The sequence below is a fragment of the Xiphophorus maculatus genome, chromosome 9, assembly GCF_002775205.1.
Source record: "Xiphophorus maculatus strain JP 163 A chromosome 9, X_maculatus-5.0-male, whole genome shotgun sequence".
NCBI classification, from domain to species: Eukaryota; Metazoa; Chordata; class Actinopteri; order Cyprinodontiformes; family Poeciliidae; genus Xiphophorus; species Xiphophorus maculatus.
The window spans coordinates 2,616,047-2,629,115 of NC_036451.1; the positions used below are offsets into that span (position 1 = coordinate 2,616,047).

The window sequence follows — 13,069 nt, forward strand, 5'->3', positions numbered from 1 at the left end:
GAACCGCCATTTGTTTACACGTTAGCAACTCGCTAACTGGCTTTCGGGAGAGGTTTTAGGCTATTAAATATGTGGAAACATCAACTGTCACTGCAATAACGTGTAAATATTGTTTTACCGTAACCTGTAGATACTGAGAAGTAGGAACGATGACTTGAAGAAGCGGCCGCAAATAGCATATTTAGCTACTTCATTGACGCAGTTGCTCGGAATGTAGATGTGCGTTTTCCTCTGTTGGCTTTTTGTCCTCACAATGAAACGAGCACACATAAAGCATTTTGGGTGGTCTTTTCAAGCTTACTTTAGTCATGTTCTAAAGTATATACTAAGTTAGATTTAACGTTATTAAAAAGTTTAATTAAAAACACGTGAAATACTTTGTGTAGATTAACTACTTAAGACAATATCTAACAAAGACTAAACCTTTACTGTTTTAAGGCGTACCAAAAATATATATTTTTTAACATATTACAAATTCATAACTTTACATAATGTACTTACTATTGGATAGGATTGACTTCTGAACCGTTAGACTTCCTGACTTCACAATTCTTTCTGATATCGTGTCTAGATTTTTTTCCTCCATGATGTCACACATCAGGTGTTTCCCCAAACATACCCGTGTTCATTTAAGGCAGGGGAGTCCAAACTGCGGCCCAGGAACCATTTCTGGCCCTTAGACTGACTTCGTGTGGCCCCCAACTACATTTCAAAACTGATACAAATTTGGCCCGTACATGCAGATGGAGACTTTTAATTTGTAATCAGGGGAAAAATTGTTGCCAACCTTATTTTCTTACACAAGAACATGTAGAGAACAACACAAAGTATTCTTTTTATAACGAAGCCTTAACAAAAGTAAAAACCAAGTTTATCCAGAGACTTTTACTGAAAAGCTGACCTTGCTGCACTCAAAATTCAAGTCAGAATTTTTTTGAAATTCTTCTAATCTATTCCATTATTTTGGCATAAAGCCTTTTTGCCAAAAGTCAACAAGAAAACATTAATTGGGAAGTCAAAAGGAGAACAGAATTATACTGAAAAACAGGGATTGACCTGTAAATCATATTTTATGCTCCTTTTCTGCTTTTGGGAAAAAATTGTAAACCAACTTTTCCAAAAAAATCATCACCCAGTGACAGTAGGAGGCCATTTTGGTCAAAAGCAGTGAAAATAAGAGCACATTTTCAGGATATAAGCATCTTCCTACACCCGCTGTAAGATATCAGAGCGTAAATTAATCCGTTTCTAAATACATTCTTAAGGCAAGCGGGCATCAGCTGGGTCACAGCGAGCGATTCGGGGAGAATTGGCGACGTTCCATATGAGCCAACTCTGCCCTGATAGATACGATAAATCAGCAGCTGGAGCAGAAGAGGGAGACGCTGAGGAACAAATGCTGCAAGCTGCTTCCGACAGTCAAACGTTCTCCTTCATCCTCTGGAAACAAAGGAGGCTTAAATGTCACAGGCGGGTTGCACTGTATGTGCAAACAGCGCTTGTGAAACATTTTTGTTTTGCTGAATTATTCTGATTGTAATCTGTTCAAACGGGAACCCTCGCTTCTCTACTTCTTTTTATTTTTCAAGCAAACCAAATGATTCAGAGGATCAGTCATGTGTTTTGTTATTCCTGTGCGGTTCACACAGTCTCCAATATATGCTCCAAAATGTTAGGAGAGTACAGAAGAAGAATGCAGGTCATACTATTCAAATCATATTTACTTCTGGATTTAACTCAGTTCTGGTTGATGGGTCAAAAAATGCTTTTTTTTTACCCTCTCAACAATAAACTAAACATGCAATATTTAAACTAAACAAATACATAAAGGATATGTAAATTATTCTAGATCCAAAAATAATTTTGCTAATTATCTATATATCAATTTGGGGGGGGGGGGGGGGGGGGGGGGGGCAACTAACTTTAATCAATTCTGATGAATAAAATCAGGATTTAGGTCACTTTCTTTGAAAATGCTTCTTGTATTTTTCCAAGTTTATTAAATGAATAAAAAGCAGATTTGAAGCAAAGTTTGCTTTAGAGTTAAATTTACTGGTTCTTGAAAAGAAAAAAAGAAATCATTTGTAGTACAGCCAATATTTTCTATTGTAAGATTTTACTTGTTTTGTCCTAATTGAAGCTAGAAAGTCTCCATCCAAATCAAATGCCCACACTGCCGGGAAAGTTTGTATCTCTCTTGAGTTGAAGTCTGTCTGGGGCCATACACCATCACTCAATTAAAACAAAACAGATACATTTTTTGGAAAAAAAAGGGGAACATTTCTGAGTTGCAAAAGTAAAAAAATTGCTAGAAAACATAAAAATTTCAGTTTCAAAAGTTAACATTTTTCAGCAGAATTTCTGATTAAATTAAAAAATTCAGTTTTCTTCTGGCAAATTTTTGACATTTAAAACATTTCCAAATTTTTTCTAGCAAATTGTAAACTGTTATAACTCAAATTGTCTAGAACTTTTTTGAGATTAATCTCAGTTTCTTGGCGGAAGTGTACTCCTTTCCTTTTTCTTTCTGCAATGGCCCCAATACGCTGTAGTTTTCTCTTTATTGAGTGGATGTTTCTTTATGTTACCCCAACTGTTAGGGAGAGAAAAACTTAATATTTTAAGGAGTTGTTGGGTGTTTTAAGAGGTCAAAGTTCACATCAGAATAGAGCTTGATACTTCAGCTGTAAACATCCTGCTGATCAGAGATGCAGCTCATGTTGATGTTGTGAATACTTATGAGTACAGGGAGTCCTGGTCTCGGTTCATTTCTCTGAAAAATGTCCACTAATTATCTGAATTGATAATATAACTGCGTCAGCAACAGGTTACCTCATCAACCAATTAGAATTTTGTTTATTGTGTAAAATGTTCTCACTAAGCAAGTAACCCTTTCCTGAAGCAGAATAAATATTTTTAATAAATTGGCAATGGAGGGGAAAACTGTTTGGCTGTCCTCTTCCTCCACATAAACAAAACTTTAAAACACAAAAAAAATCATTTTCTTCTTTACCAAGCGATCTTAGTTCCACCCCTCTAAATATCATGCTTTACAAAAGTATTAATATCTTGGTTAGGTCAACAATGTAGCATGAAGGGGATGAATGTTCTTTAAAAATTAACTGAATTTAGTTTCTCATCTCCCCAAACCTCCTACATATGCCATTTTTTAATATTATTTCTTCAATAATCCATAAACTGCGTTACTAATCTTTGTCCAGAAATGCGTATTCAATACAAGTAATATATTGCAGCAAATAAATCCTTTAAAATTGCCATATTTACAATTATTTTTTAAATATTTCTTTGAGGAAATTTGCTTTGTTGCAGCTGAACATGCACACAGAAAAGCAAAGTCACATTTACATCTGCAAATTCTTTATTTTTTTTTTTTTACCACAAGTATACAAAAACTTGGACAAATCCATGAAAATGAGTCTTATTTACAGAAACAAGAGTACTGGATGTGAGGAGCTGGAGAGGCATGCTGTGCTGGTTTCAGAGTGATGAAGAGGATCAAGGCGGTCATGAGGAAGACTCTACAGCGGCAGACTGGAGGAAACAAGCAAAGGTCAAAGGTCAGGTGGCTGCTAGTTGAGCTTAATAGGTAAACTTTACTGAAGAGTGACAAAGTCTTATAGGTTATTCCAAGATAACCTGTTTAGATGGAGCTAGCCAATTTTGCTGAACGATAAATTGTACCAGAAGTTATTGCAATAAAATTGTTGTTTTGAGGCCATTTAAGACCCGAGTGAAGCCGGTTCATCCCCACCTTCACTAGGTCAGACAAAATTGATGTCAGTCAATTCGACTACATTTGAAGATATTAATAAAAGTTTAAAAGGTCAACTAGCTCACCCAATTTTATGAAATCAAAATGTGTGTCAAATTTTTGTGCTGCTATCATTTTAAAGATAAAGGAATGTTTCCATTTCCAAATGACCATTTCTTAAAAAAAAAAAAATCATAGCAGCACAAACTTACATTTTTGCTGTATAAACATTTTACACCAATTTTGCCTAATTTGAAGAAGGTGGGGGGCCAACTTCACTCAGGTGTTCAAGTAATGGTCATAATGCAAGAAAACATTCTCAAAAGTTCAATGAACATTTAAACACTGGAACTGGAAAATATTTTAAATATACCAAACAAATAAAATTAATTATGAAGATTCTGTAAACAAAAGTTTTCCTTCAAATAAAGACAAGTTGAGACCAATGCATCAACCTGAAGATCAAATTGGGTAGAAGGAGAGAAAAAAAATGATAAATTGAGATTGTTTTAATTTATCGTGCAATTAATTGATTTATTGTGACAGGCTTAGGTATAGCTGATGTCACAATTATGCGCACCAAGACACAGAGTATAGCATACCTTAAAAAGAAAGAAACCAAGACAGCCATCTATTCTGAATGGCATAAATATGACATACAATTTCGACCTAATTGGGATTTCAAAAACCATTTCATGCCTTCAAGAAGCCGGGAATCCCACCAGAAGCAAATATTAACTCTAGAAATCCAACTGCACAGATTAGCAGAACCGCTACACGTTTCCTGAGTTTAGTAGACATGGTAAGACGGGCCTATCACTCGCCTCCTTTGATTTTCCTTCCTGGGTTTCACTGCTGTTGCTGGCACTAGAGTCACCGCTGCCATTAACTGTGGCTTCCTGTTTCAGTTGCTTAGCATCTGTGTCCTTTACTGGGCTCTCCTCTTCAGGTTTCCTCTGGACAGACAAATGGAGACCGAAAGCTTCTGAACACAGCAGCAATTGACGGAAAACAACCAATCAGGTTGATTTAAATGGAAGCAGCAGCCAATCACACCATTTATTCATGCACACAAAGCAAGTTTCAGCTTCTAGCACAAAGTCCTGCCACAACACAAACACCAAGACATGCAACAAGCCAAATAAAAGCTAGATCACACCTAAACAACCCAATGATTAAACCCCTACTGGTCTCCAACAGCGACATGACCACAAACCAGAAACACAAAGCAGGCAATCATGATTACACTTTTCTCCACCAAAAAAGAAAAATCTGTTTTGAGGAAGAGAAAAAAACAACAAAAGACAAAAAAAAAAAAAAAAACAGTTTAATGTTTTACCTTTTTCCTAACAAGGTGAGAGATATCCGACACGGCTTTGGAAGACAAAGCACTTTCAGAGGTTTTCACTGGAATCTAAAAGTGAAAAGTAGTTATGATTGCTTCAGGCTCAAAGACAGTTTAATAAGAGCTCCAGTCAGAAAAAGATGTGCTTCCATTATAAATGTATACAAATTTGTCCACTTTCTGCTAAAACGCAACTTTGCAATTGCAGTGTTCGAACTATATGAAATAAAACTAAAAATAAGCTTGTCCACATGATAAATCATTAAAAACATGACGAGCCATGATACCCCAACTACTTCTTGCTGTCTTCTTCGTGGTTTCTGCCAGTAGTAACATCCGGTTCTTGGTCACATGACTCGTTTCTATTACAGTTTTGTGAACTACATTTCGATATGCCTGAAAAATCTCATCCAGCCGCTAAAACCTAACAAAAAAAAAGTGAGTTTTTTAATCTCAAAACTGCTGCGTTTCCATCAAGTGAGTTTATTCCCATAATTATAATTTGTGTATTTTTATTAATGGAAACGCAGGCGGTGAAGCTTTACCTGACTGGTCGATGCAAAAGCAGTAGAGGATGACGGGCCGCCATTTTCACAGGGGAATGTTGATGAAGTAGAGGGAGCTCCCTGCAAGAGATTAGTTTAGCACCAACCTTCCTCTGTACATCCATCTCTGTTGATTCATGACCAGTATGGGTTTACTGACCAGTGTCTGCTGGATTGCCTGGGAGGCAGCACTGGCCGTCCTCTGGCTCTCCTTGGTGTCTTCCACTTTTTCCCTGATTTCAGGAAGAAGCTGTCTGAGTTCTTCCAGCTCACTTTTCTCCTCTGCAGCACCGTCATCTCCAGCCGCTGCGTCAATGACCTCCTGGAGCATGGCTGCAAAAAACATGATATAATGAAGCTAAAGTTGGCTTCAGAATGAGAGCGGTGCTAATTCTCCAGACAATGAGGAAATTTAATCTGCTAAAGTTGAAAAACTACAACACTTAGGCCCTGTACACATGCAGATGATCATGGTATATATATTTTTTAAACATTTAAGGAAAAATTCTTCAACTATTACATGAAATCAATTGTTAATGTAATGTTATAGTTTTCTACATGGCAGAAACAGATATGTAGAAAAAGAAATTGAAAGAAAAATTTGAGAACAGTAAGAAAAAAAACAAACAATTTATCACTTATTTTGGACAAAAAGTAATAGGAGAAAAAGAAACCCAAGATTTTATAATTTCCTGCCCATTTAACTCTCCACACACCAGATAAACTCTTCAATTATTTCCACGTTGACACTTAAACCTCACATTCTCATCCTTAAATGTACAATTACTTATACATTTTTAAACAATAGCTCATAGTAAATTATATTTTAGAAAAATATTATGCAAAACAAAGAATTTCTCTTTAATTAGCCTTTTATTATTCTAATCAAAATAAGTCTGGCAAGTTTTTACTAAAACAAAGCCTTTGGTACACCCGTCCATTTATATTGTATTCGGAAATAAAGTAAAGTTTAACGAAAATTATAATTTTCATTGCTGGGAATAAACTAAAAATGTTTCATAAACCTAAAAAAAAAAAAAAAATCAAATAAGCCCCAAAATAATTTTTGTTCAGGTAAAAGAAATGATTCACAATGACAGTTTTGCATTTCCTAATTGGGAGAAGAGAAAAGTTCGGGCACAATTTTCGTTATTGCTACGGTTTAATAAGACGAATAAACTGTTGGTACCTAGACGCGTCTCGATGACCTTTACGGAGCTGTTGTAGTGCTTTATGGCCTGGTCGTACTGGTCCATGAAGACCAGCGTCGTAGCAACGTGGTAGTGCGTCTCGGCCAGCAGGCGACAGTGAGGCGGCAAGAGCTTCAGCTGAATAATCAGACACTCCTGGAAGTCTTCTAGCGCCTGAGGATAGTTACCTGGAAATAAAAGATGTTAGACCTGCAGTGGAGACAGACGACACTACTGTGAGCTGTTTGGTTCTGCAGTTTACCTGTTTCTGCACTGACTTCACCCAGTTTCAGATAAGCCTGTGCTGCCATCAGCTGGTCGTCTTTGCTTTCCTTTCTGCAGAGAAGAGAAATTTATTAACAGGTTCTCAAAATAAAGACTAAAACAGGATTAATCTAATCATTGAGAGAGAAAAATCAGATATGTACCTTAACTTTTCCACATGAAACACACTTGCCTTTTAAAAATGACTTTGGCCACCTCAAGCATCTCCCAAGCCAACTGCAAATTCCCAACATCCTCCTCTTCCTGAAAGCGTTTCAAAATTTAAGAATACTTTCACCCCACAAGGAAATTAAATAATTGCTATCCATGTAAAATATTCCAGAAATTGCAGGTTTCTTTAAACAGGAGCTCACGTTATCTTGTGTGTTCTCTTTGTCCTCGTCTTCATCGTCGTCATCTGAAGTTTAAAAATAAAAAGTGTTAAAGGATTTATAAAATTTAAAACTTTTAGAAAAGCATAAAAACCATAAAAAAAAACTAAAAAGTTTCCCCTGCCACACACCAGTGTCTCCCTTCAGTTCACCATGTGAGATGTTTTGACGTAAAGCGTTAAAAAAAAAAAAAGTTTAAAACACCGGTGCTTTGTCTCTAAACATCTACTACCCTCTGAAGTTTCATCAGTCTGTTCAGCCTCTGCATTTGATTCTTCAATTCCTTCATCCTCTTCCTCTTCTTCATTCACAGCTTCTGCTGAAGCATCTCGGACCTCTTCGGTTGCTTGGACAGAACTTTTCTCCTCCCCAACATCAGCAGCACCTGAGGTTTCTCCTGCCTCAGGGTCTACTGGCTCCTCTGACTCTGCGTTTTCGTTTTTCACCTCCTCTTTCGGCTCTACCTTCTCTGCCATTGCATCACAGACCTGCTTTCGCAGCTCTTCTCTAGTTTTCTCTGCACCAGAGTGGCAAACATTTGATTTATTGACATTATCTCAGCAGAAGTGTACAGAAAAAATCAGTTTAAGTCAGATACCTGATTACTCTTTGCAAAAAATTACAAAAATATTTTAGAAATGTTCAAATTTAAAGAAATGACTTGAGCCAGGTTGCATGGATCAAAATGACGGTGAAGTAAACTGACCGTCAAGGTTGTCTGCAGTCTCCAGGTTTGGGTTTTTGGGCTGCTCCTCTTCCTCAGATTCTTCTGGGACTCCCTCCAGAGCGTTACCAAGGACACCGTTCTCCATCCTGGTTCACAAAACAGGATTAGCTCAAAATAAAACTTTTGTTTACAGAACTGTACACCAGGAAGAGCATTTAGAAGTTAAATGTTAACTATGAATGGCAGAACTATTGAATTAGGCACATAGTACCAAGAGACGTCACCAAAATGTACTTACAAGTTATGTTTTTTTTTTTATTCAAACTGTTTTTTGATGTTTCAAGGCATCAAACCGTTAATTTAAAGTCTAAAAACAAGCAAAAGCCCAAGATGTAACCCAAACTTTACTTAATCTGTTTACTAGTTGATCAAGACATCATGCAAAAAGCACAAAAGCTTGCTGACATTCAGAGATGGAGTAGCAGAGTCATAAATAAAAGTTATTTCAGCAAATAAGTTTAATTTGTTTTCATTTATGCAGACTCCATCCACCAAGTCAAACTCCAGTCCTCGAGGGTCACCGTCCTGCAACTTTTAGATGTGCCTCTGCTGCACCACACCTGATCTACACAAGGAGAAGGTAATTACCGTATTTTCCGCACTATAAGGCGCACCACATTATAAAGCGCACTTTCAATGAATGGCCTATTTTAAAACTTTTTTCATATATAAGGCACACCGCATTATAAGGTGCATAGAGTAGACGCCACAGTAGAGGCTGGGGTTACGTTAGGCATCCATTAGATGGAACTGCGCTAAAGGGAATGTCAACAAAACAGTCAGATAGGTCAGTCAAACTTCATTAATAGATTACAAACCAGCGTTCTGACAACTCACTGCTGCTCTATTCCCATGTTCTACTGCGTGACTGATCGCCTTAAGTTTAAACTCTGCGTCGTAAGAGTGTCTCTTAATAGGAGCCATTTTGGGGTCTTTACACAAACTGAAATGAAACGGCACGCTTCGCGTAGTCATATATCCTAGCATGCACTGCACGCTTCTTCTTCTACAGGGAAAATGTAGAAGCAGCAGCTACGGTAAGCAACTATGGCTGTTTGCAGTAGTTGCGAGACCTGTTGTGGCTCAATATTGGTCCATATATAAGGCGCACCGGATTATAAGGCACACTGTCGGTTTTTGAGAAAACTAAAGGTTTTTAGGTGCGCTTTATAGTGCGGAAAATACAGTAAGCCATTTAATTCCAGTGTTTTGTACCTGTGGCACATCTAAAACCTGCAGGACACCGGCCCATGAGGACTGGAGTTTGACACCTGTGCACTAAGCCATGCAGAGAGGAGTGTAACTGAGCCTTAAGTTGGTTGTGATATGAGTTTTATTGTTTGGACTTAAATTTTCTGAGTATTGAAACATTTTATTATAATTTAGAGAGTTCTTGAAGACGAGACAGATCTGTCCGAAATTAGCATCAGCATGATGGCGCTTTACAATCAAATTAATTTGTGCTTCTTAACAACATAATGAGGTGGATTTCATCTTTCCTTTCAAGTACTTACTGAGATTAGCAACAACCAATCTCTTAAAAACAGTAACATTAAACACGCAACATATTTCCATCAACACGGCTATCGGATCATGTTAGTAGTTCAACATATTATCAGTCTGATAAGAAAAACATTGGTAACCAGTGTTTGACATATTGTTTGTGGAAATGATTCAGTGCAAGATTGTGGGGCGTTTAACCGAACACACCACAAGCGTTCAGTTAAATGCCGATTACTGAGGAGTAAAACAGTGTGATTTTTATTTTCAAGGCATTGAAAAATGTATAAATTATCGGTCAAAATTGCAAAAACGTCAGATTTTCATATCAGAGTATCCCTATTAAATACATTCAACTTACAAACGGGGGAAAAAAAGAAGTTTTTCTAAAATTGTGATAAATCAAATAGAAGTGTTAAGATTAAATGCTTAGAAACATAAAATGTGCAAAAAACAGAGAAGAGTTCAATGTAGTCCTTTAGATATTTGTAGTATATTTTGTTTATATGATATAGGAAAAAAGAAACATGAAATAAAATGTAATAATGATAATAAACCTTGCAAGCTCCAATAGAGACTTCCCACATAGGAAGAATGCTTCACCACATTCATCTGCTGTGTCCCCATACTTTGCAGCCCTGCAGATGAATAAATGAGGTGAAAATTACAGAAATTATAACAATACTTACTCTAAAATCTTGTGGTACTTGGTGCAATTAGCTGCACCAAATACCAGGTGATATTATATAAATTTCAGCATGAATATTTCTTTGAACGTGTTTTGTTATGCAGACTCACAGCATGCTGCAGGCTTCCTGGAAGACATTGACGGCAGAAACTACATCTCCCATCACCAGATGCCGTTTGCCCGTGCCGATCAGCTTTTTCGCCTCCTCCATAACGTCACCGGAGCTGCGAGGAGGGAAGACGTGCACATAAAGAGGTTTCATATTCAGGGATTAGTTCATAGAAGCACAAAAAAAAGTTTGCGGAATCCATACGTACGTTTCTGCTGCAGCTGTCGACGAGCACGGCTTCTCCTCGGCGCTACGGGAGTCCAAAAACAAATCATTGTCCGAGACAATAAACTTTATTGCTGACTTAGTGGAGTTCATGTACAACAGAAAACGATGGCGACGCCTTATTGTTGTTAGCGTCTCGTGGCTGCTAGCCAGTTAGCCGAAGAGTGCTAAGTGATAGCGACGATGGCGTTAAGAACAAAATATCACTTCACCGAGAAAAAATATATTGTCTTCCTAACAGAACGTCTATACTATTAACACGCTCCACTAAACAGCTACGTGTCATACCGTAAACATTACCGCCGGAACAAGCTAATAGCGCACTAGCCATTTTTTGTGTTGTTGTGGCGGCAGTGAACAATTACAAACGATTAATTTACCTTCCAGAACCCGACGCTGTGGACGTTTCCACCGGCATTTTAATCGAAGCCCAACGAGATGACAGAAAAAAGCCAGCAGCCTGCTCTGCAGAACCCGATGAACCCAAACAGACCCACTTGAACGGTCCTTGTTGGCGCGCTTATATAGCGGGGAAAAAAAATGCTATTCTGTTTCCGCTTAAGTGGGAACGCGGGAGATTGGAGTTAAAGGGGCCGCAGCAATTATACAGCTGTTCCTTGTGACCGTGGAAAATAACACGGGAACGAAATGAAAAATAAAGACGGACGAAAATAACATCAGAATGTTAGGCACAACAATCAGTCGTGGCGACTCTTGTAGGATCGTATGTAAAATAATGAATAAAGGGTAAATGAGATCACCAAGTTTAATCAACGAGTAACATTAACATTTTAGGATATATTTATGAAGTTGTTTATAGAGTACAGCATTTTTACGCCACCAGACCACTAAACCATACACCACATACTGCATTTGCCGCTCCACAAATTGAGTTGCGAAAGATAGCGTTTTCAGGCCTCGTTGGCGCAGTAGGCAGCGCGTCAGTCTCATAATCTGAAGGTCGTGAGTTCGAGCCTCACACGGGGCATGACTTTTTGATTTGTTTTTTTGTCTACCGACGTTTTACGAAGAAATGGTACTCACCGCCAATCATCCTACCACCATTTCTTCTAATAACAAATCAATGCGGTTGGAATTACAGAACTTGTTTCGCTGAACCTTTCCGTTCATCAGCAACACTATCTAAGAGTTAGATTAATGAAATTGCACAATTAACGCATCATTCTTAAGGTAGTAATCAAACGAACAAAAACAAATTCTAAAATTATTAGGACTTTTGGCACTTTTTAACAATCTGTACCCACGACACCCACCGGATGGCCAGCCGCGAATAGGTGTAATACGCCGACACCATGCAAAACAGGACATGCCTGCAGACCCGAGTTCGATTCCCAGTTCCGGCAGAAGCTTATGTTACTTTACCCAATCTTTTCTATTTTTAAGTGTTTATATACTAAAAAATAAATATTTATAATCAATAATCAATGCCAGTCATGCAAAATTATAAACCATTACTTCCACCCACTCATGGAAAAACCACATAACTCTTATGAAAAATGTATAAACAAATTTATACATTGTTTCGTTATTTATTTATTTATTTGTTTCCTTTTTTTATATTGGTTTATTACCAATATATGGTTCCATTTCTGGAACTGATCTTGTTTTGGAAGACCAGTTCCAAAACAATGCATTATTTTGGAACTGATCTTGTATAAATGTACATTGACAGTCAATAAATTATATTCTATATGCATAGTGTAAATTGATCTCACATCATGTGTAATTTAGTAAAAAAAAAAAAAAAGAAGCACATTTGTTGACATATTTATATTTACTTTGTATTAACAGAGGCAAACAACAGTTTAAATATTTACATATTCAACTTTTTACAATATAAAATCTTGCCATATTTACAGCATATTTAGATTTTTTTTATCTATATAAATATATGGAATATAGAATAATAATAGAATACCTAAACATCTCAATAGAACCATGTAATATTTATTTTTTCTTTTCAGCCACCCATCTTTGTCGCTCTGCCTCATAAAAAGGTGATTTGCAGAATTCCTTCCAAGTCATCTCCTTAGCCATACCCTGAGACTTGTACATGGACAGAACCTTTGCAGGACAATATATGTATTTCCCTGCCACACCAGGGAACCCAGAGTGGATGTGTGGGCTGTTGGGACCTTGTTTGAGGTCCATGTGGCAGAACCTGCAAACCCGGCCAGTTGGCTGAGGTTCTGTTCTTTTTCTTTTCTTTTCAGCCCTCTCATCCACCCGCTTCTTGGTTTCCAGGAGTTCCTTTTGGAAAAAAGTGGTGGTGGAGAACTCCTCAAAGGTCA

General features: G+C 37.4%; 1 protein-coding gene and 1 non-coding gene across 4 annotated transcripts; one reads left to right on the top strand and one right to left on the bottom strand.

Annotated features, from left to right (window-relative positions):
- Nucleotides 1-3,361: 3,361 nt before the first annotated feature.
- Nucleotides 3,362-11,309, bottom strand: nasp (nuclear autoantigenic sperm protein). Of its 3 annotated transcripts, XM_023340217.1 has the most exons (15): nt 11,138-11,309; nt 10,741-10,782; nt 10,534-10,647; nt 10,293-10,373; nt 8,215-8,321; nt 7,741-8,025; nt 7,491-7,534; nt 7,310-7,380; nt 7,115-7,188; nt 6,852-7,040; nt 5,823-5,995; nt 5,663-5,743; nt 5,112-5,186; nt 4,597-4,728; nt 3,362-3,552 (listed from the first exon to the last, which is right to left on the bottom strand). In XM_023340217.1, the coding sequence occupies exons 1-15, from the start codon at nt 11,173-11,175 to the stop codon at nt 3,526-3,528; spliced, it is 1,533 nt and encodes a 510-aa protein (XP_023195985.1). In that variant the 5' UTR covers nt 11,176-11,309; the 3' UTR covers nt 3,362-3,525. The 3 variants fall into 3 exon arrangements, with proteins under 3 accessions (XP_023195985.1, XP_023195987.1, XP_023195986.1); XM_023340219.1 differs by lacking the exon at nt 7,741-8,025; XM_023340218.1 differs by lacking the exon at nt 4,597-4,728.
- A 363-nt stretch (nt 11,310-11,672) lies between these two features.
- Nucleotides 11,673-11,745, top strand: trnam-cau. The gene has a single exon. It is a non-coding gene; the product is annotated as a tRNA-Met (tRNA).
- Nucleotides 11,746-13,069: the final 1,324 nt, after the last annotated feature.

Coding starts and splice junctions, on each gene's coding strand:
- nasp (XM_023340217.1), bottom strand. CDS start 11,175: ATGCCGGTGGAAACGTCCACAGCGTCGGGTTCTGGAAG. Junction 10,374..10,533: donor CAGGAAGCCTGCAGCATGCT/GTGAGTCTGCAT, acceptor ATTCATCTGCAG/GGCTGCAAAGTATGGGGACA. Junction 7,535..7,740: donor GACTGATGAAACTTCAGAGG/GTAGTAGATGTT, acceptor TTTAAACTTCAG/ATGACGACGATGAAGACGAG.